The sequence below is a fragment of the Vicugna pacos genome, chromosome 22, assembly GCF_048564905.1.
Source record: "Vicugna pacos chromosome 22, VicPac4, whole genome shotgun sequence".
Taxonomy (NCBI): Eukaryota; Metazoa; Chordata; class Mammalia; order Artiodactyla; family Camelidae; genus Vicugna; species Vicugna pacos.
In genome coordinates this window covers 19,760,639-19,785,407 of record NC_133008.1, presented here as the reverse complement: position 1 = coordinate 19,785,407, position 24,769 = coordinate 19,760,639, and the positions used below count along the sequence as shown (strand labels likewise).

Here is a 24,769-nt window from a genome sequence, read left to right as displayed (position 1 = left end):
TGTTGGAAGTGGGGCTGAGAGGGATGACCTACAGCAATGGTGTCCAGTTGGCTTTAATGATAAGAAGGAAAAGCTATCACCTTTTTTTTTTTTGGTCTAATTATTGGCTTAATGATCTAAAGAAGCCACATTTATCATCAGTATTGGTCCTCTCTTCTCCCTCTCAATTTCAAAAACATTCTGACGGTTGTTGATTTTTCCCAGCTCTCCAACTTTGCATACATTCAATCAGAATTCATTGACAGTCTTTACTCAGTTCATTCACAGTGTAGGTGGTTTGTCAGTGCTGGGTATAACAAAGAGAACTCAGCTGGTTCTCTGCTCTAAATGTGGGTGTCCTCAAAAGAAAGGAAGGGCACAAGGTAATTTCTGCATGACTGCTGTGAAGATCTGATGGGCAAAACGCATCCAACACTGGGTCTGACGCTTACCCCAAACTTGCCACTTTCCAGTCCTCTCCTCCCACATCCCCTGCTGAATGGGTAGCATTACTTCTATGCCTCTCTCTGCCTTCTTCAGGGTTCTGATCTCTCTCTGTGCTTAAGTCTTTAAACACGTGAACTACAATCTCCCTGAACCCTTCCACTGCCCATGTGGTCACCACCTCATCAAGGTCTTTGTGATACCATGTTTTGTGGTCGATTCTAAGCAAGAAGTTTAGCACAAGGTATCTGCTAAGACAATCCTTCCTATTAGTACTTTCAAATTCCGCCACTTTGGTGGAGTCTTTGTAGACACTGCCCGGTAACTTATTTTATCTTTCCACTGCTTCTCTATTTCCTAAGGCCGGGATGTGAGCCGTGCCTGTAGCCAATCCATCTCTTTACCTCCAGCAGCTGACACCGAGCACAAACGTGCTCTCTCTGTGCCTCCCTCCCTCCCTTGATAACCAAATTCCATTTTCTCTACAAATTCGATAAACAAAGAAAGAAGCTGGTTCACAGGGAGCTAAGACAATGCACCAGTCAGGAAGGCTGAATACAGCAGATAATAAAAATGTGATATAATAGATAAGAAAAAATACGGGAGGGAGACCCATCCCAGTGCAATGGCTAGGCGCTCTGGCTCTGAACTTGGAACAGGATTCACATCCCACCTTCACCGCTTACTTTCTCTGTGATCGTGGACCAGCTGCACCGGCCTCAGGTTCTTCATTTGAGATCAAGATCCTAACAGTTTTAACTTAGGATACTGTTGTAAGGATTAACTATCATAATGCATGGAATGAACTCGCTTGATGTCAGATCGCTATGAGTGCTCAGTGAATGAGTAACACTACTATCATTCTCATCATTATTATGATAAAGTCACCAGATGTTGATGTAAAACAGAATAAATGAGAGGCAACTGCACATTTCAGAAGACAGTTTCTTCCCCAATAACGTACAGGATTTCTTTACATGGCAGTGTTTTCAGAGTAAGACAGACATCTTTTTTCTTCATTTTTTCCCCAGGGAACCATCTATTGTTTCTTTCTTTTTCATTTTTTCTCTTTTTTCTTTTTTTTTTTTTCTTTTTTTGCGCAGGGGGAGGTAACTATGTCCATTTATTTATTCATTTAAAGTGGTGGTACTGGAGATTGAACCCAGGACCTTGTCCATACTTAGCATGCACTCTACCACTGAGCCATACTCTCCCCCCCCATCTATTGCTTCTAATACAAAACAAACTTTAGAAGCAGAAACTGTCATATCTTACAATCCATCTTCACCCAAAGAGCAGAACATCACAATTCTTTGCTGATATAAAGGTACATTTAAGAGTGTAAATTCATTTCTAATAAACATGAGATGATGGCTTTATTTATTTGCAAGTCTAATTGCTCCTCGGAGGGTGAGAAGGCACAAAAAGCCTTCCTGTCCTCAGAGGACCAGACCCAGTTCACAGGGCTCAGGAACAATTTATGAAACAGAGCATCTGCCGCCTTCAAACACGTATTTGGCATTCGTATTTTTTTCCACTTTAAAGGAACCCCATCTAAGCTATTTTGATATTATCCCTATTCCTTAAAGAAAGCAGCTTTAGGATCAGCAGCTGATATTGGAAGATAATTCAGAAAAACTTAGGCTTAGCTGGGGATAAGTCCCTTTGTAAACATGCTAGCCTAAGCTCTCAGATGTGTATTGAATAGGAGGTTTAACTGCTTATCGGAAGAATTAAAGGAGCAGTAAGGAAAACAGCACAATAGATTTCCCTCCAATAAAAAGCAGTGACTATTTTGTTCAGGGAAAGTTCAATTTTGAAACGGATGCTACAGACCTGAGGCCATAAAGGACCGTCCCATCTGGATGCAGGCGGATCATGCGGTTCTTGACGGTCACCCCGTGCACAAACGACTTCTTATCATTCAGGAAGTACGTATCGGGCACCCAGAGCTGGTCTGCCACTCTATTGTCCAGAGTCAAGTTTAAAGGTATTACATTATAGGACAGCCTCTTATCTCTCCAAGCTTGCTGGAAGTACATTGTCAAGGTATAATCCTGTGAAAGTAAGAAGAAAAAAAATTGTTATTTTGTACCTAAATGGACTTGGGACAGACACACACTTTAGCAGTCACAAGAAAAGAAAATACACAAACCCAACACTATGAATATATACTATTCACATACAGGCAAATAGCAATTTACTAAACCCATTTTTACTGAGCATGTACTATGTGTCAGGTACCACGGTAAATTCACAAGTGAAAAGACCATATCCTTATGATATTTATTAAATACTACCCAGGAAGAAAGATGGCAAGGAATAATGACTTAATAATTAATTTGCCTTTCTCAAAGTGGGGTGTACAAGATTGTTTTGAGGGGAGGATATAAATATAACTGTAAGAGACTCACAGACATAGAATACAAACTTGTGGTTGCCAAGGGGGCGGGGGGTGGGAAGGAACAGACTGGGATTTCAAAATGTAGAACAGATAAACAAGATTATACTGTATAGCACAGGGAAATATATACAAGATCTTATGGTAGCTCACAGAGAAAAAAATGTGACAATGAATATATATATGTTCATGTATAATTGAAAAATTGTGCTCTACACTGGAATTTGACACAACATTGTAAAATGATTATAAATCAATAAAAAATGTTAAAAAATATAACTGTAAAAAGTAGTCAGTGAATTACAACAGTAATTTGTCAGAGTTTATAAATGAGAATCTTAATCTGTCTAGTCAAGTGTGTTTCCTAGAGGAGGTGACAATTACACTGAGACTGACGCAGCTTCTCAGCCATCTGAAGAGTGTTAGCTCAGTTAGTACTGCATGAGAATTTTAGCACCAGGATCAGCAGGCGAGGCTCTTCCCTGGTGAAAAATAGTGGGTTGTCATAAAGTGAGCACTGGTCTTGCGGTCCCAGGCTCCAGCTTTCCCCAGCTATTTCTAGGATGCGAATTTCCATAACTTCTTTTTGCTTAGGTTCCATGAACTATAAATGGAGCTTTTAAAACATCCCTAATCCAACCAGAGGGTTACTGTGACAATTAAATGTATAACTCACATGGAATTTACAAACTACAAAAAGCTATATATTATGAGTAAAGCATTTGCATATATAGTGTGACATGTTTTATCCATTTTTATCCATTATCCAGAGGCCTATGGGTACAAAGTAACTGCTCTCTCACCCTCATCTGAATGACTAAATGAAGAACCAAATATTCATCTGAAAAGGATAATTACCATTCTGTTTCAAAATCAGTTCACAATGCTCCACTTGAGGGCTTTAAAAAATAAAACTAGCATCATGTATTAATCATGTCTGCAACCTAAAAGCTAGCAAAGTCCTAGGGCACAAATAATGAATGAATGAATGGGCAATAAGGTATGCTACTGGATTTTGGCACATACCTGCATACTTCTGTGGACAAAACACATAGTTCAATTTCCATGAAGTCCCTGAGTTTTTCCAACCCTTGCTGAGATTTAAACATCTTAATTTGGTTATACAGTTTTACAATATAACTTGCAAGATACTACCTGCTAAACACATCAAACAGCTTCACAGGAAAAGTATCATCCTCTTGCAAAAAAATTTCAATATTTTCCCTGGTTTCACGAATAGACAAATTTTGATCTCATTCAAAAGTCAGTGTAGAGATGATTTCTGAATGAGAAGTACAGAATCAAACTGCTAATGAAATAATATTAATATCCTGAAGGTACATCAGATAATTGTCGGGGAAATTTACTTCAGTGGATCCCTTTAGTCCGTGCTCTGGAACGGCTCTGCCTCACTCTGCTTTAGTTCAGTATTAGTCTGAGGTTCTCTAGCATAACATTTTGATTTATAATGAAAGCAAACTTGAGGGCTTATGAATTATAGAATTTTTCTATAACTAGAAGAAAGAAATTGGACCAGATACATTTTTCACTGTCTTTTTATCACAGGTAGCCTAAAAAGTGGACCATAAGTAAAACAGGCAATTTACCTTGTGCTTGAGAGAACACACTTACTTAGTGATTTCTAATTCTTGGAGAGAAAATGGAAACTTTGATTATTAACTCTATTAGCAGATAAAGCTTCTTAAGACCTCTTAATAAAGCCCTATTAAGATTTAGGAGAAATAATACAGTTTGGAAGGTGCTGGAGCCTATCAGTCAGTTGACGCTGAGATGTGTCTGGACACAGGAGACTGTTGGGCTAAATAAATGGCAATATTGTGAGATCCTGGATCGTATGCTAACTCCTGTTATTTGTCAGCAAGGCAGTGCCTGGTAAGAAATGCTCCCAGACAGACCCTGGTGACTCTGCTAACTGTCACATCAATTTACATTCCTTTTATTTCTAAATGACACATCATGACACTGTCAAGAAAGGAAGGAGTACCTGAATTGAAATAAATGTTACCAGACATAAAAGGAAAGAATGGTTCTGTGTTCCACCCTCTCTCCTAGGCCCTCATGCCCCCAAGATAAATCCTTTGAACTTCCACATGGAAAACATATCCTTGACATCCGTCTAACAACCCTACCTCCAGGAAGATGTCTCACAGCTGGTTTATTCAAACTTAAAAAAACCCCAAAACAACAAGTAAATCACTTTGGGGTGCTCTGTATTCCATGGCATCACCACGCAAGACGGACTTAGATAATCACAACTAAAACCAACTGACCTCCAGTGTCAAAGAAGATGGAGTAAACCTAACATAGGCTCTCTTTCTCACTAATTACAACTAACCATCCTGGAAAGAATAAAAAGGCCACTACCTAAGCACCACGCAAAGTAAAAACTAATAAGCAGATAAGTCAGATAATCAAAATATGAAGAAAACCATTACAATAGTGAGTTACTTGTTTTTTTAAATCTCTCTTTTATCTTCTTAAGGTAACACACACATACACACACACACACACACACCCAAAAGTGTAAACAAATGGAAAGATATACCATGTTCATGGATTTGAAAAGTGAGTATTGTTAAGATGTCAATTCTCCCCAAACTGACCTACAGATAAAATTCAATCCCAATCAGTATCTCAGCAAGATTTTTGTAGATATGAACAAGCTGACTCTAAAATTCATATGGCTAGAGAGGGAATGAGAATAAACGAAATGATTTTGAAAGGTAAGAACAAAGTTGGAGGATTCTGAAATCACACTGATTTCAAGACTGACTAGGAAGCTACACTAAGAGAGTATGATCGTACAGTGTTGATAGAAACATTGATCAATGAAACAGTAGAACCTAAAAATCAACTCTTACAAATGTGCTCAAAGATTTCTGACAAAGGTGTAAAGGCAGTAGATTGGAGAAACCATAACAGTTTCAACAAATAGACAGGATCAAAAAAACAAAACAAAACAAAACAGGATCACCTGGAACATGCAAATGTAAATAAATAATAAATAAATAGATAAACAAGCAAGCAAGTTAGATCCCTAAGTTAGATCTCTCTTCTGAGTGTGAGACCCACATATTCATTACTATATATGTGACATTTGGAGCTAGGACATTCCCACATCCCATAGGTAAGTGGTCTCCAAACTTTTAAGTTTTATGTAAGTAAATATGTTGAGTGCAGCCCTCAAAATAAAACAAAACCAAACCAAAAACCCAGCTGACGATTTCAAGTGCCACTGATGGTGCAGAGCAACTAAAACTCATACCTGCAGGTGGGAGGAAAAGCATCAGCCACTTGGAAAACAGCTGGACAGTTTCTTATATAGTTTACACATATTTGACATAACAACCTAGTGATCCCATACCTGTGAGCAAATGTTTAGGGCATTTCTTGATATATTCAACACCATCACTGGTTTCCAAATAAAACAATGTTCAGTCGAAGAAGCCAGATTCAAAAGAACACATACTACATGACCATTTATATGACATTTTTGAAACACATAAAACTATAGGGACAAAGAACCGATTACTGCTTCTCTGGAGTTTGAGGTGGAGGGGAGGTGGACCACGACGGGTCAGCACGAAGAGATGATTCTGGGTAATAGGAGTGCTCTGCAGTTTAACCATAGTGGTGGTGAACAACTTCAGGAAATTTGTTAAAACGCACAGGACAATACACCAAAATGAGTGCATTTATTTCTGCATGTAAATTTTTAAAAAGTTTTAAAACTGCTTAAACAAAAAAACCCCATGGTCGTTAGGATCAAACACACCCAGGTCCTCACTCTAATACTTCCCTGTCCCTCTGCTATAACCTTGGTTGAGATGAACGAAGAGAAAGAGAAATTTCTCTCTCTGGTCTCTGTTTCCAACTCAAAAGAACTAAAGCTAATTAACTTAGGAACTGGGGTAAATGAGAGGTGCTTGGACACTCGTGGGGGGTGCAGTAGAGCGAAGCACAAAATAAGCCACCTCCATGCAAATCAAGGAGACACATGGGCCCATCAGTTTGGGCTGAGAGGACAACAATTGAAGGTTACAGGTTCACAATTCCCCTTTTGTCCAAAGAAGCAACTGGACTAGGAAGTTTCCAAGGCCACCCCTAGGGATAAAATAATTCCATTCTAAGAAATGCCTTGTTGCCTTTGTCTGCAAACGCATCTTGCCATTTCAAAATCTTCTAAATGTCTAAAATACTTTTTGTGATTGTTTCTTGCTGTCTTTGAATTCATTGTCTAATAGCAAGATTCACACTCTTCCTGTTTCTTTGGCTTAGTGTTCCACAAAGTACATGGTACGAAATAATTTGTGTTACGTGTTTCTTACCTTCTCTACCTTTAACGTTTGGTGAACTGCCTATTCTCGCTCTATAAACATTTTTCTGCTGAAAATGTTACCTCCTGCTACTGGATATTTCATAGATATCTATCCATATAAAACATTTTCTTATTTTGCTGCTTTCTTTTAAATTTCTTTCTACAATTAGTTTAACTTTAAAACAAACAAAAAGTAAGTACAGAGGGTTTCTGTATAGTTTTCACACAGCTTCCTCTAAGATTAACATTTTACATAACCATAGAACAATATCAAACCAGGAATGTTGACATTAACATAATACTATTTACTAAACTGCAGACCTTATTAGAATATCATCCATTTATTCACTAATGTCCTTTTTCTGTTCCAGGATCCAGTCCAAGACCCCACCTCGTACTCAGTTCTTCTGTTTCTCAGCCTCCTTCCGTCTCTGAGAGCTCCTCCATCTTTCCCTGTCTTTGATGATACTCAGACACTGGAAGGTGCTGGTCAGCTGTCTTGTTGAATGTCTCTTGCTTTGTGGTTGTCTGATGTGTGCTCATGGTTAAACTGAGCTTATACGGTTTGGCCAGAATATCACCACAGAAACATTGTACCCATCATATAAGGAGTACATAATGTCAACATGTCTTCTCACTGGGGATGATATTAATCTCGGAACAGTTGGTTTAGGTTGTATCTGCCACGTTTCTCCACCGTCAAGTTCCTACTCTCCTTTGTAATCAACAGATATCTTGGGGTAGATACTTTAGGACTATGAAAGCAATACAATTACTAGGTTGACTTTTAATAACCATTGGGTTTTTATTTTTTGCATTCTTTCCAAATTTCTGTTTCTTTTCATTCACCTCAACATGAATTGACATATTCAGTCACTTGACAATGCTTAACCGTTAATAAGATAAACCAAAAGAAGAAAATACCAGCATAAGCCATTTAAGGTATTTTATCACTAAATAATGAGAAACAACTTCCTGAGGCTCAGTCTGTCTACCTACTCCTTTCACAGTCTAGTGACACTGGTCTGGCCACAGGCAGGTCCCTGCTTCTGGTAGAGACTTCCACTCTGGACAGCTCAGCATCTTACCTGGTCTCCAGCCTGCCTGGTGCACTGGGGTGGCCTGTACTTGATGGCTGCTCCACTACAAAGCTTCAGCACTCTCCCTACCTTCATTTATCGCCACGGTTGTCCATGTGCTTTTTCTTGCCTGGAGATCTCACCACTTCGAATCTACAGAGACTCCCCTTTCTTTTTTCAAAGCATGTTTATGTATATGGGGAAACTTACAAGTGTAATTATGTCATTTTCCCCTATCTTTGTGCTTTCTCCCTATTTCTGTTTGGGGAGAAGATGGTGGTGTACGTACGGGTCAGTTCACAAGTGTTTGGTCTGCCATCTGAGGACATAACACCACCTAACAGTTACCTTCTGTTACTGATCAGGGCTTAAGATTTATTTCCATCCCTGATAGTATGTGAGTCGTTTAATTTGCTTTACCTGTTTGATGCAACTACCTTCTCCAAGCTTTGAAAATTGCTGCAATTGTGCTAAAATCTTGAGCTTTGGTGATTAATCTTGTTTCTTGGCCTTCCTGTAAAGCCTAGTTCTTTAAAATGCTGTCTTCTACAGCTGAGCCCACAAATTGCTGATCCAATTATAGGTCATGGTAATATTTCCACGTTCTCAACCTCCTAAACTAGAACGTTAATGGAGTAAAACTCAGCTTCCACTTAGCAGAAGCCATCACACCAGATGTTCAATTGCAACGTTTTGGAAGAAGCACATGGTAGCAGCTTTGACTAATTGCTAGAGACACATTCGGGACATGAGAGCTGCACCTCAGATCACCCATAAGGGAAATCCAAGTTCAGAAGTGACAATTTTCTTGTACGTGAAACTAAAATGCATGTGGTCAAGGCAATGAGCTTCCTGACTATTTTCGCTTAGTTCATTTTGCTATGGATTTACCTTCTCAGTGATAACAGGACTCAATCTAAGGATGGCTAAAAAAAAAAAATCAAGTCAGTATAACTGGTCATCTCTGTCCCTTACCTTAATACACAATACCCTCACCAGGGGATTCAGTTCACCCTGAGATAATCCACATTAAAAATACACTTCGTATGTATGATTTGCTCCCTCTTATTTTGTGCTTTTTAATTATTTTACAAGTTTATTTCAACTTATCTAATTAGTCTGTCCCTTATATATGCCTACGGCCCTAGTCTAACCCTTTTTACTATCTCATTTATCATCACAACAGCCCTATAAATTTATGCACTAGATGTACCAGGTACTAGCTGCTGTTCTCACATGCTACTCCACCTCCCTGAGACATCCTACTCTGTAAAACAAAGGAAATAATAGTTCCTGGTAGTAAATAAGTTCACCCAAGGAAATTGATTGAGTAGAATGTCTGGCTCAGATTAAGTCTTCTGCAAACATTTGCTATTATCATGATCCTTATTCTTATTACTGCCATTTTCCAGGTGACACATATGAAACACAGAGAGGTGATCGACGTCCCTGATCTCATTTAGTCAATGATTTTCTAAGTTTTCATTTGGCCCAGGGGCTTTCTGGTGATGGAGCCCATGTTCTTAGTACTATACTGAGCTGCCTCTGCAACCCTCATCTCACTGCCAGTTTTGATTTTGACTCATCATTTCCCAACATTGTTTCTGTCCTCCTCTCTCTCCACCCTCTCCAAAAAGTGAGGTAGAAGCGATGTTGGAAAAAAGTGGAGATCCACATGCAAAAGAATGAAATTGGACCTTACCTTACCAATGTACAGAAAGCAACTCAAAATGTATTTAAGAGAAAATGTGAGATCTAAAGTTGAAGAAAACATAGAGGAAAAGCTTCAGGACATGAGTTTGCAAATGGCTTCTTAGACACGACATCAAAAGCATTAGCAACAAATGGGACTACAGAAAATCTAAAATATTCTGTGGATCAAAGGACACAGCTCAAGAGAGTGAAAAGACAACCTATGGAATGGGAGAAAACATTTGCAAATCACATATCTGACAAGGGATTAATATCCAGAATGTATAAAGAATTCCTACACCTCAATAATAAATAAATAAGGCTGACTGAAAAATGAGCAAAGGGACTTGAATAGCCATTTCTCCAAAGTGACATATAAATGGCCAATAAGTAAATAAAAAGACGCTAAACATTACAAGTCATTTGAGAATGCTAATCAAAACCACAATGAGATATCACCTCATATCTATTGAATGGCTATTATAACTGGGGAAGGAAGGAAGAAAGGAAAGAAAGAAAGAAAGGAAAGAAAGAAAAGAAAAGAAAAGAAAAGAAAAGAAAAGAAAAGAAAAGAAAAGAAAAGAAAAGGAAAGGAAAGGAAAGGAAAGGAAAGGAAAGGAAAGGAAAGGAAAGGAAGAAAATAATAGGTGTTGATGAAGATGTAGAGAAATTAGAACTCTTGTACACTGTTGGTGAGAATGCAAAATAATGCAACTGCTATGGAAAACAGTATGGTAGTTCTTTAAAAAATTACAGATAGAACTACTATATGATCCAGAAATCCCACTTCTCAGTATATATCCGAAAGAATGGAAAGCAGGATCTTGAAGAGATATATGCACACCCGTGTTTACAACAACATTGTTCACAATAGTCAAGGGGTGGGAGCAACCCAAATGCCCATTAGCAAGGGAATGGTTAAGACAAATGTGGCACATACAATGGATTCTCTGTCAGTCTTAAAAAGGAAGGAAATTCTGGCACGTGCTACAACATGGATAATCCTTGAGAACATTACGCTTGGTGAAATAAGCTAGTCACAAAGAGATTTTGCTCATATAAAGTAGCTGAAGTTGTCAAATCCACAGAGACAGAAAATAAGACGGCATTTTCTAGGCACTGGGAGGAGAAGGAAAGGTGGAGTTGTTTACGGGTACAGAGTTTCAGTTCTGCAAGATGCAAAGTGTTCTGGAGATTGGAAGCACAATCATGTGAATAGACTTAATGCTACTGAAATGTACAATAAAAAAAACTATCTTAGGGACACTTAATTAGCTAAGGTATTGTGTGTGGGAAAATGAAGAATCATTTGCAAAGAAAACAATCACTTGCTTTATAATTTTGGATTTCTACACAGTTATTTAGCAAACCTTCCAATTTATTTTTCATGAGATGCTGTAAAACTGTAAGAAAGCTAGAACTATTCTTTTTCTCTCCTTGTGCACAAAGGCACTAAGTAAAAAACTCACTATCACAAAGTCTCTGCTGCTGTCAGGTAATGAGAGATTGGTTTGATCAAGTTAATCAGGAAAACTACATATACACATAAAATCACCGAGGAAAATCACATAAATGCCTCATTAGCATGACACCAATAAGTTATTTTTTTAAGTCTCCTTAAATATCAGAAGTTGCTTACATATCACCATTGTGTTTTCAAACCAAGTTCACTGAGTGATCATTGATGTAAATTTTTACTTTTGCCCGATGTGGGACATCTGACGGCCATCTTGAAAATGATCTTTGAAATCTATGCCATCCAAGTTTTAAGAATCCATTTTCTGCCTAGGGCACCTTGGCCAGTGGTGCACATTGTTATTAAGCACATCAAAATGAAATTGTTTACAAGAAGCTTCTTGTGTTTTTTGATCCCCCAGGAAGTTTCCACCTATGGTTCATTAATCAGCTGCTTACAAAAGAACAACTTTGCAACAGACACTGGGGAGCTGGGAATAGACAGACAAACATCTCACAAAGGTTCCCACAAGCATCTGTCAGGGCTGACTATAATGCAGACTCCATCACATTCTTCTTCCAACCAAATTTATCTGACTTACGCCTACTTGCAAGGGGTAGAGCCCATCCTAACTTATTTGACTTTTTTTTTTTTTACTTTCCATCTAAGCAGAGATTTTTATAGGAAAAGTGAAAAGTATAAGACAGAGAGACACACGAGGTGTTAAGCAGACCCTTTTCAATATTTTAGATGCTTATTTTTGTTCTGCTCAGCATGGGACAGGCTCAATCTCTCTGAAGCAGCAGCCTCTGGAAGAGATCTGATGGTATTAACAAGAAAGGACATTTTAAAATAAGTACATATCACTGCTTTCATACTTTTGACAAGCTTGCAGAAAGCTGAGAAGGAGGCCAATTTGCAGACCCAGGCAGAGCAAAGAGAATGTGCTTGGTCAAGGCTTCCAAGAGAATATCTGATGTGCTGAGATGAAACAGAAATGCATATGATCACTTTTGGAGGCAAAGCCAATTTTTTTTTTCATTTGAGATGAAAGTGACATTGGGTACAGAGCTTTACCACTGCCTCTCTCTGCATCACATCTTCTTAACATCCACTGAATGCACCAACAGTCCAGCCCCGTTTTGTGAGCATAATCACCCACCGCATCGCTGCCTTCTGCAAGTGTAGAGTCAGGACTTGACAACCCTTCTCCAGTTGCAGACCCTGACACCCCACGCTAGTCCTGGCCCTGCACAGTTATGTAAGAATGCCCTCAGTCACCTTGAAAATGTGCTCACTGGGTTTTATTATCATAAAACTGATTATAGAAAATTTGGACACTATGTAAAGATATGAAGAAATTTTAAATAGCTCAAAACATCACTGTCCAAAGTAACCAGGAACACACTAGACCTCTCCTTTAGGTGTATTTTTCAATGCCGTGTTCTCAGCATTATAAATGAGGACCCCATCCTACCTGGGACACATGTGCACACACACATCCACATACACATAATCCTTGTGTTTTATAAAGCCACGCTTGGGACTGTTCTTCGCAGCCCTCCCCACCCCCTTGCTCATTATCTTTTTGAGCCCATCAAATGCAAGCCTGTACAATGTGTCACTCTCAGACCACGGAGGCCCTCTCTCTTCTCTTTCACAACCCTGGGGAATGACAGAGCTCTGGAAGGAAAGAACCCAAGTCCCTGCATCACAGCAGAAAGGAAAGCAGCCTGTTCAAACAGGAAGGTCTTCACTGGTCTGCTCAATCAACGAGTGAGAAATAAACTTCTATTGTGTCGTCATTGAAACCTGGGGGTTGATCACAGAAGCTGGCCTTAGCCTAACGCTGCAGACATTATTAAATTCATGGATCATGACAGAACTGGAGATGCAGAGGCCAGATTACTAACTCCCTGGGCAGCCTCCAGCCAGAGGGGTCCGGCAATCTCCTCTGCAAGTTGGAAAAATGATGCCTGTCTTGCAAGATGCTTCCAAGAATGAAAGTGTGCATGTGACAGCTTCTACATCTGGTACAGTAAGTGTTCAGTGTGGGCAGTCACTATTTAAACAAGCAAATAAAACAAACGGTAAAAAGATAGCTATTTTTCTCTTGTATCAAACTAAAAATATATATATTTTCTCATTTTCTGACTACTTAGTACATTGTGCTGCACCTACTTCTCAAGAGGATTTGAGCTGACCGAGCCAAAAACACGCTGGCCAGGAACCAGTGCTGAAGCAAACGAGATGCTCTCACAGGGGAAACTCGGTCAACTCCGGGCCATCAGTACACTTCGTAAAACTTATAAAGTGCTACTTGTATCCATTAAGAAGGGCATAAAGGTTTATAGTCTGATGGTGAATATAATAACGCTTCTCATTTTAGCACACTCAAAACGATGACAAAACAGCCCCACTAGCAGCGAGCTAAAAGGCTATCCATTCGGGTTTTTAAACCAACAGTAAATTTACATTTCCACTCCATGTACATCTGTAACGACATAAATACGCATCTGCTTAGGCAACAAACGCACGTAACCCAACATGTGGTTACCTATCCTGTACTTAGTGCCATGCCAAGTATAACGTGCAGGCCCAGGTTTCAAGTATAGTATTTCATGTGCTAAATCGAGTCCTCCCTGAAAACAGAGATCAAAGGTAATGAGGTGAACAGAATCACCTATTAAATACGGCCAGACAAGTGAAAAAGCCTCCTGGCAGACCCACAGTGAGGGTTAGAGTTCATATTTATATTTATATGTATATATATACATACATATACACTCACACACATGCACATATACATATATGTATACAGGCTTTGGCACAGAACAGGGACTCAGTGCATGAAAATTACTGTCATTTTCAGCACCTTCTCTTCTATAAGTCTCCTTCTAATGATCACACATGCTTATTTTGGAAGAGGAAAGAAACTGCCAGAGATATACCAGGGCCTGATGATAACCTAACTGACCTGTTCTGCCGCAAAATGAATGTCTGACTTCCCCAAAGTCAACATATAAATGGCAATTAAAAATACATTATGCACTTCTATGCGTGGCACTGGTACCAGTTAGAATAGGACTGGTTTTGGAATCATTCCTTCTGTGAAAAGAAATGTTCCTTACTTCACCGAAAGCAGAAACCTGCTAGTGATGAACAGTTCATTCCATCCCCACATCTGGTACTGACCATGGTTAGCTTTAATAACAATGTGGTAAGAGTCTTGTACGCACATTCTGATCCCAGGGCCTTTGAAGGCAGAGCTGTCCATGTGCTTTTAATGCTTAACATCAAACTGAAAAGTCACAGTCGGAAATTGGAATGACACAGCCATTCATCTTCCTCAGACTCCAAGGTGAATGATCTAAGAGGCAGCAGTGGTCCTGAATCCCCAAGTCATTACGGACAGGCTAATTCTTGGAGCTGGGAGGCTCTTAACTCGGAGTCGAGTCCTCTAAACTTATAGAAGACGGAACTGAAACCCTGAAACCGGTCCTTCCTCCCACGACTGTGCAGCCACTTAAGGACTGGGAGGAGACAGACCCCTGGGTGTCACCCCCACATCCTCTTGCACTCTCTCCCCCTTCTCAGCTTCATCATGAACAGTAAGCTTTGCCGCTTCCAAACCTTCTCATTCAGCATTAAAAATGCCTTCCCAAAAACGTGGGTGGGAAGGTGGCAAGGGAAACGTGCCCTTCACAATGTGTGCACGTGTGCCTGGGCTTCGGAGATTTAGAAAATCGAACTATAAGCTTTCTGAAAAAAGGAGATCTGCCAAAACTATTCTGCTGCGTCTATCCAGCTAGCGTTCTTGTCGTCTTCTGGTTCCATGCGGGAGGACTGGTTCCTGACCGAAAGACAGAATTTGCATGAATTTGTAGCAAGACAGTCACTGCGACAAGCCTTCAAAGCCAACATCATTCCTTCTCACTTTAATTCTTCTTTCTCAAGCTGTCTCAGAGGCATAAAGAAGCATCTTTAACATACATTAATCCTGAAGCTGCCTTCTCTGTACAAGTTAAGTCGATCTTTGGGCCCCTGTCAAATCTCTTTAGAGCGTAGTAACCTTCCCCTACATATGGTTGAACCTAACATTCTAGCCTTAAAAAGGGTGGTGCCTCAGAGACATAGGTATGATCATATTAATTCTTTAATTTAAAGAATTTTTTTCTGTCCATTCTAAAATTTTTATTTATTTATTTATCTATTTATTTATTATTGAAGTATTGTCGGTTACAATGTGTCAATTTCTGGTGCACAGCACCATGTCCCAGTCATGCATATACATAATATTCATTTTCACATTCTTTTTCATTAAATGTTATTACAAGATATTGAATACAGTTCCCTGTGCTTTAAGAAGAAATTTGGGGGGGGGGTTTGGGTCTATTTTTATATATAGCGGCTAACATATGCAAATCTCAAACTCCCAAATTTATCCCTTCCCACCCCCTTTCAAAACACATACCTTGAAGTATGTAGGTGATGCACGTTCAGAGGTACTCCCTGTGGCCACATTCCCATACTTCACACAAGTGATGAACTATGCCCTACTGAACTTAGAAACTTGAGAAGACTATTTTGAGTTGGGGTTTTGTTCCATGTTTAACTGCCATTTGCAAAGGCTGAAAAAGTAGACAGCAAGCATTCTGCTGAAATTCAGAATCTCCCGACTTCTGTACAGTATTTCCTCCTTGACTGTGCTAGGAATTTGCACAGACATCACCAGCCCAGACCCAATGAGCTCCACTAAGATGTTTCTCAAGAGAAGTGTGCCACGGTCAGACGTATTAGGGAAACACTACCGATATTCTTTGTTTTCTTTTTTCCTTAGAGATTTACTACCCATATTAGTTTATTACTAGCTCTGAGAAATCCAACAGTGAAGAAATTGACTAATCTTGTTAACCCAGAATTTCTCAAACTCACTGGCCACTTAATACATAGGAACAAACTCACTGAGAAATGCTCGCCCATTACAGTAAGCACCATTCCCAACTCTCTCCCCATTTACATGTACCGTTCTTGTGGTATTTAGAAAAGACCTCTTGATTTTTTTATTTCCTTCTTAGACAAGACTTCTCTGTCTTGCTTACTGCTGTATTCCCAGGGCTGAGCAGATGACCTAATACATGATTATGTCTCAAAAATAATTCTGAATGAAAAAAATGGGAAGGATTTCATGATTAAAAATTAAGATACAGCCAAGAAAACAAAAATTTTAAAAACACAACAGTAGGTTAAATATTCTACAAAAATCCTGTCTCATCTCTTTATTGAGTCAGTATTTAAAAAAAAAATGGGGGGGGATTGGGGTGGATTAAAATAGATTTAAGATGAGTAACTCTCAGATGCATGGTGTAATCCTGGATTCAGAACTCAGCTTTAGAAAAGCCCATTGTTCAAAAAACTTGGGGAAATTTTTAATATGGTATGTTATAGGAGCTAACACATTGAAATAGAAAGGTGGCAATTGTTGCTAGTTTAAATGTGGCATAACACACATACATGTATGAGTTAGCCTAAAAATATCTGGATGAGAATACAATAAGTTGTTAAAAGTGGTAGGATTATTATGATTTTATTTTCTTATTCCAACCTTCTTTTTTAATGAAAGGATCCTTTCTCCCAAATCCCTGACAGATGGTAACCCAAATTTTGCTTGGATATGTCCAGTAACAAAAATCTCTACCTGGCAAGGCTGGTACTGCACTTTTGGATGGTGACAATTATAAAAGACATGCTTTCCTATTATTTTCACACACAGAGACACTAAAAACTGATTTCACCTTTAAAAATGTAGCTGATACGTGCTTGAGAAATTTGTCACCAACTATGACTTAATAACAAAGGGAAAGATTAAAAACAGGCAGAGCTTTATTTCACTGAAGCATGCTCCACGCCCACTTGGTGATCACTATGTCCATCTTATTTGATCCAATCCTCAAATTTTTACCCAGATAGTTTCCTTACAACTGTTCCTGGATTAAAAAAAATTAACCCAAAATATATCTAGAGAGAGAGAGATTTATTTCCTGAAGACATCTACATGTATTTACCATTTGTTCTTGAATTTAAAAGGAGTCATCAACTATGTTTATTTCCTCTCTCTTAGGAAATCTCTTACTAAATCTCCCTCCTCTGGCCTGCATTAGATCCCCCATCATGTGGCTAACTGTGTGTAAGTGGACACTTCTCCACGAAGGAATGGTCCACCTTTTCAAAGTACAAGAGAGAAGCAGAGACGGGTCACCGAGGAAAAGGTATCTGCCTGGGAGAAGGAAAAAAAATCAGCTCCTGGTCCATGAAATCCTTCCACTTCTTTTCTACAAGGAAACTTTTCAAAAATAATGCTCATTGTTTTCACCATTCATTTTATAGAAACACTAGGCTATGCAAAAAATGAAATATCTAAAAGAACATGCAAATTTCATGGTAAGAAGTTTCCTTTATGTAAATACCATGCACATGATGCATTTGCTTATCTCTGTCCCACGACTCCAGACTGAACACAGGTCACCACTGTGTCTCCCCTGTATTATTAAAACTGGTCTCTCTGCCATCAGTCTTGTTCCCTCTCTCTTATTTTCCACATTTGGCCAGGGACCACGTCTCAAGATGCAATTCTGATCACGCCGCTACCCCGTTTATAATGCTTGCCATAGTGATCTATGCTCCTCAGTCTAGCATCAAACTGCTTAGTGTGCGTGTCAGGATCTGCATATTTTTCCAGTTCCATCTGCAGAAATGTCCAAGCTCAGGGGTTATTCTTCAAACACTGGATTTAGTTAATGTCCGTGATCTGCTAGGTTTCCCAACAGCTGCACCTCTGCACAAGCTGTTTCTCCTGCCTGTATGACTCTTCCCTTCCCCTCCTACCTAGTTGTCTCCCCGTCGTTTGCGCACCTCCTACGAGCTCTTGAGGCCCTGAAGTGTACACCACGTCTTCAATAAAGCCTTTTCTAACGATTGATTCTCCTCCTCTACTACAATCGTCTCCCCTTGCCTGCGCAGAACCCTGACCTTGTCCCTGTCCTGGTCATTGGACCTGCTGTAATAAATATCCTTGGCAGCACTGATGACTAGCAGGAAGCAGTAATCCAAAAATATCGACTGAACGCACGGATGGATGGATGGATGGATAAAGCACTTTTGAATACAACAGCAAAAGGAAATACAACCCCAAGTCCTGCAATGGGAGGAGCAGTTCCAGGAGATTGTGTGAACACATCCAGGGGAAGAGGAGTAATGCTCATGCAGGTTCACTTGGCCATATATTGACAAAGCCATTACCTGGAAGAGGAAAAGATTACCATCTCTGTGTAACTCCGAAGTGAGAAACCAAGGCTAATAGGTAGAAATTTAAGGGGCAACATTTGACTTATAGAAGACATAATTATCTAAATATTTTCTCTGTCAAAATATAGATGTCTGCTTTAAAATAAAAGGAATAGCCTGCCATGCAGTATAATGCAGACGTAGGATTAAAAAAAAAAAAGAAATCCCTTGTCAGAGAGTCAATGTAGATGTCAATGATGTAGAGAAGACACAAATACCCGATGAAGATTTTAAGCAGATCCTCACTGTAATGAGAGCTGAAGTGAGAAATAAGTGCCACGAGGATCACCACCATGACCGCTGCTCCTGCCACCATCACCCGATACTAAGCGTCTAATGCGTGCAAAACACAGCATTTCATGTTTCATATAAATCACTTATAACCTCCATGATAACTTCAAAGTGTAACAGTATCCTTATGGCTTGAAAATTAGGAAATTGAGAATTTAGTTACTCATTCAAGGGGTGCAGTTAAATGACAGAGCAGGGTTCAAGCTCAGGGCTGTCTGTTTCCAAAGCCACCATAACGTGTGCAAAGGTCCGGCAACACACAATTGTTGTCCGGAACGCACAATCCTAGAGCTCAGAAGACACAGGAGCTGTCACTGTCGCCTCTGCCTGTCCAGATTCCACCTCTTCAGTTTCTGGTTATAGCAACTTCAACCCCTCCTTTGAGGAACAAACTCTCTTTTTCACTGTGACCGCATCGTTCACATGGCATTGAAGAGGACAGCGCACACCCGCCCCCATTTAAATGCATATGTATGTTTTCCACTTACCTTCATGCACAAGAATAAATGACCAGTTTTGTAAAAAATGAACAAATGAGTCACTGTCCCTCCTCCAGGGCTTTTTCTGTTCACGGAACTAATGCTGCAAGGGTCAGGATGGTCTGGATGCAAAGTGGAGAACCCGAGAGCGAGTGGGACAGAAGAGCCAGCCTGGCACAGCAGTTTGGGATTTTTCTTTCCAGTTTTAGTTTCTCACTTTCTTCTAAGGACCTTAAGACACCAGTAGCTTCAGGAGCCTCTTCAAGGCAGGCGCCGAGGCAGGCACTGAGGTCCTGTCCCCGGACAAGGTTTGAGACCCAGGAAGCTCCCCTCCCCAGCCCCTCTCCTGCTTCTCTCATTGTGGTCTTCTTTCTTTTTCACCTATAGCTCATCATCTCACTTCAGCTGTGCAGTTTTGGTGAGAAATGAAGGTATAAATATAGTTTTATGGCTGAAGAGATACCGGTAAAACCCTTAGAGTGGGAAAAAAGTTATTGCCTCTTAACTATTTTATGATTATTGGCTTTTGATTACAGACTGTTTTAAGGTAATCTCTCAGTTGTTAAAACGGCTGATTTTTTTCCCCCACATTACAGTTATCTTTTTTATTATCCTCAAGCGATAAAATTAATTTCTCTTCTCATTTCTTGTCTAATCCATTCAGTAGGCACAGCACCAAAAAAAGCTCTTTTCCAGCCTAAAGCGAAACGTGTTTATCTGTTGCTTTGTTACTAATTTTGTGTAGTATCTCCTCAGAACAAAATGTTTACAAAAGGTATAAACTGATGTCATGGCTGTAGAGTGAGCAACAGACATTACTCCCAGCCAGGAAACGGCACTTAGCAAACTCATGGATCAGAAACCTGAATCTAGTTTCTTGTGGTGGTGCAAAGGATAACTGTTTTTTACATTATGTTAAGCGCCTATCCTTCGATAATGCGTCAAGAGGCCAATATATTACTAGAGACCAGAAATGCCTTCTAAAGAGATGTAAGACACACTGTAATTCAAGTGGATCATCATCTGATGGTTGGAACCGTGGACGCTAATGAAGAGCCAACACCCGTCAAAAGAACAGAAGATCTGTTGGCTGAGTAACAAAGTTGTAAGCAATAGGCTTTCTAATCACAATTTCTCCCCTGCAGAGATGATCAGCCTGGTTTTGCAGGCAATTATTTATCTTGCAATAATCCTAATACACATGAGGACAGAATAATCCTTAACATTACGTATTAAGATTTTTTTACAACCTGTGAAAAAGAACATAAATGAGGAAGATAATAATAAGGAATATTTATGCAGCACATATTCTGGGCCAGGCAACTTCCATAGTTATCTCAACTAATTTAATCATCACAACAACCTTACGAGGTCAGTATTATTATCACCGCCTTCCATTCTTACGTATGATGAAACCAAAGGACAGACAGGGAAAATAAATGGGTCAAGGTCACATAGGTAGGAAATGAGGGAACCTGAACTCAAATCCAGGCAATTTGTCTAAAACATCTGATATTCTCACTGGTACAGCATCCAAGTGAAATTACTGACTCAGGCTATACTGAGAAAACAACGTGTCAGGTCACAGGCTTGGGCAATGCTTGAAGTTGTCTTACAAGTTTTTTTTCTCCAAACCAAGTTAAACAAACTGCATTGAAGGATTTATGTCGTCAAGGAATGACCCTTTGAGATGCAAAACAAACAAAAAGCCACCCCCAAATGCTTAGCGGTGAGCTTATTGAAAAGCTCTCCATTTGATGACTAAAAGATTACAAGCTTCTCTTTGTGAGACGTAACTGTTTTCATAGACGTGAGTTCTAAGATCAGTCAAATGTTGCCCCTAAAGTGTACCAGGGGTCTGACATTATGGATTACAGGGCAAGAGATAGGAAAATGCTTTTTGCAGTAGGTCAGAAAACCCAATGTCTGTGCTTTAAGCATGGAAGGTGATTCCTAGACTTTAGAAAAAATGAAATTTGCCCCACAGATCAATACTTTCAGTAGTTTGGGGGTGTACAATGATCTCCGCTGCAAATGTGTTCAGTTGTGTAGCCATTTAAGTCATCTACCTGCACTCCCTCTGGCTAAAAGTCTTCATCAATTTCGCAAATAAATTATCTAAGATTGTCTTGGATTCTACATGCCATGTTCAAAGGCAGCTTTTAAAAACATAAACTGTATGTATGTCCAGCACTAGGCTAGGCATTTTGGGAGATAGAACAAACACAGATCTTCAAATTAAAACATTGAAAGAAATCTTCTCTGGAAACACTTATAGAGAGTTCAGGTAGAGAGCTCATGTTTAGAGCCCGAGAAACTTGGTTCACAAAGATGGTTTACAGTTCATTATCAGTGTGAGCTTGGGTAAGTTACATAGGTATCTCCTAAACCCTTCCAAAGAATTATAAAATGAGGATGAGCAATTCTACTTGGCAGAACCAGCGTGAGGCTCTCCTGACATACTATTCATTAAGCATTCAGGATACCGCACAGCACAGGGTAAGTGCTAGGTAAGTTTGCAGAATTACTACGATCCGCCCAAACTCCATACTTGAGGCTGTAAAAAAAGTATCTCAATTTTATTAAAGAGGCAACATGAATCTAAAATTAATGAGTAACCTAACAGAGTTCCCATGGCCTTATATTAAGTTTCTCACATACCAGGTTCACACTAAATTTTGATAAAGAGATGACAGAACATAAAACATATATTTGCCTCCTGGTGAATTACTTTTTCTCTAAAATATTCTCAAGGCAAGAGGTTTCTTGCTTTCTCACATGTATATTGATCCTAAGTTACTTCTAATAAGTTACTTCTTCTAGGTCTATCTCCAAATAGCAGTCAGAGTAACACCTATTTATAACTTCTCCTCAAACTAAAATTTCATTGCGGTTCTTAATGGTATCACACGACATCAAACCATCCCCCATTTGTAAACCTTTTTTTGTTTCATTAAAGGGAAATGCTTTCTGAGGGTAGATAAAGCCAGCACTGCAAAATAAAAGCAATATTTACCAAATTTACCCATGACAAGAAAATAGGTTTTTAAAAAGATGTAACTGTTGGCCCCATAATTTAAAGAAAGAAGTCAAGAAAAGAAGTGGGGAAGGAGGCGTGGGGGAGAAAGCAGGGAAAGAAGAGGGGGAGGTCAAGAAGGAGGGACGTTCCTTCATTGCTACCCAAATGAGCACATGTAAATTCACCTTACTTTTTTTTATTTCTACCTAATCTTTTCTTGTGTTGGTTTACAGAAATTTATACATTCATTCCCCCACTGAGTACTTTTACACTGGTTTTAATATTGTTTGTATTAAAAATAATGTTGAAAAATATGTCATTGCAAACATGTATTTTTGCATCAATGCTAATATTCCTAAATTGTAGATTCCTAAATCAAAGACAGCTGCATCACGTAATATATATATTCCCAGTAAATGCTGCATCAAGTTGCAGATTTAATTTTGATAGATACAGTCAAATAGCCAGCAGCAACAGTGTTTTGAATTGTTTAGAGTACTAATGATTTTTTAATACCTCCCCAAAATAAGGTGGTATCTCTTTATTACTTTAATTTATCATTCCTTTAAATATCGCTGAGACTGAGACACTTTTCACATATTAATTTGTCATTAATGTCTCTCCTTCTCATTTTAATATTCTGTCCTAATTGTTACAAATGAGGTGCTACAGATCATAGATAATAACATTGTGTGCTAAGTGGATTTCCCTCCCCTGATTCTAGAAGAGTAAGAAAAAAAATCTTCTACTTTACCAATTTCATGTTTTATCATATTGCCATTAATCATTTTAGATATTTCATCCTTTTCCCATTGATCCAAAATGCCATCTTTTCATAGACTAAGCTTCATTGATCTACTTAATTCAGAAATTTACTATTTGAGAAGAACGCCTCACTCTCACCCCACTGAGATTTTGATGTAAATTCTATTGTATTTTCAGATCAATGTGTCTTTATAACATTGGTTCCAACAACAAGAAAATGTGTGTTTATAAAATTATTCAGATCCAGTTTTGTTTTTCTTTTCATAAATAGCTATGCATATTTCAAGGCATATTTCTATCACATTTTAATGGATGATGTTAAAATAAAGGAAAACTGCCAATTTTTGTATAACTCTGTTATGTATATGGGTAGAGAAAATTTAGAAAACTAGTTTATACAAAGTCCTTTGCATTGATTCTAGCTTCCTCACTCTCTTCTCTATAGTTTGGCATTTAACATTTTAATAGGCTTACAAAATATTCGAAGTTTAAAGTGTTTGCTGTTGTTACTGTTGCTTTTTTAGCTGAAGCGCCAAATCACATGATATTAAACCACAAATTAACATCCAGCTACTTCTAAAATTATAATCCTCATTTTCTGAATACTTTGAGATTCACTTTCCAAGTATTACTCTATTATGTGTGATTAAATAAATGTTAGATCAACTGACACATTATAGGGACACTTTCTGAAATAAGCCCTACTTTACAGGCTGATGAGAAGTTCCTATTATTTACAGTATTCGCAGTTGTTTGAATCCTATGAGTTTGATCAAAAATAAAAATAATACGAAAAGAAATATCAAGTATTATTCCATAATAAAAGACTATAGAAGAAAGGGCAAGTTGATTTATAAAGAATACTATGAAAACAAATGAATGGTTTAATGCCATTAGAGCTTTTTTTTAAGTTTCTTTCCCACTCATTTTAAAGACTGTTTCTACTGTTTATTCTTCTACAGACAAATGTAAAGATGGTTGTCCTGAATCACCCTGAATCGCCCTGAATTTCTGCTCTATCAGAGTCCCCTTGAGAAATTAAATGTCAACATCACAAAATAGTGGTCCCTCATACTCCAGAGGCTGAACAGTATTCAAAGCTCAATGATTAAAGCTGTGGCCACAAATGGAAGACTCCTCTGCTTGTGTTAGTTCAACCACATTATTAGCTGAACCAGAAATAAAGTCAGGGGCACACTCTACAAGGAAACATGCCATTCTAAAACAGAGTGAGACCCCCTCATGAGCTGGCAGCACACAGCCAAGGCATTTCACAGTTTCCTGCCCTTATGCCGTCCTTCCCTAGTGCACTGGGAAGATTCAAGTACGCTGAAGCAAATAAGCTGCATATGCTTCCTCCGCTCCACTGCTGTAAACCTTCACGTTGCACTTCCTGTAATCAAGGAAGACTTCACATTTCCATCCCTAACGAGACGTCTAGAACGATGCTACCTATGGCCCATGCAGGAAAGCAGAGCTAA

At 39.0% G+C, this 24,769-nt stretch overlaps 1 protein-coding gene across 2 annotated transcripts in view; it reads right to left on the bottom strand.

Annotated features, from left to right (window-relative positions):
* Positions 1-24,769, bottom strand: part of GABRB2 (gamma-aminobutyric acid type A receptor subunit beta2) — a 197,605-nt gene that overhangs the window by 132,845 nt on the left and 39,991 nt on the right. For both annotated transcript variants that reach the window (XM_072947274.1, XM_072947275.1), the window contains exon 5: positions 2,260-2,480. In XM_072947274.1, the coding sequence (XP_072803375.1) occupies positions 2,260-2,480 (221 nt within the window). The remainder of the gene's footprint in view (positions 1-2,259; positions 2,481-24,769) is intronic.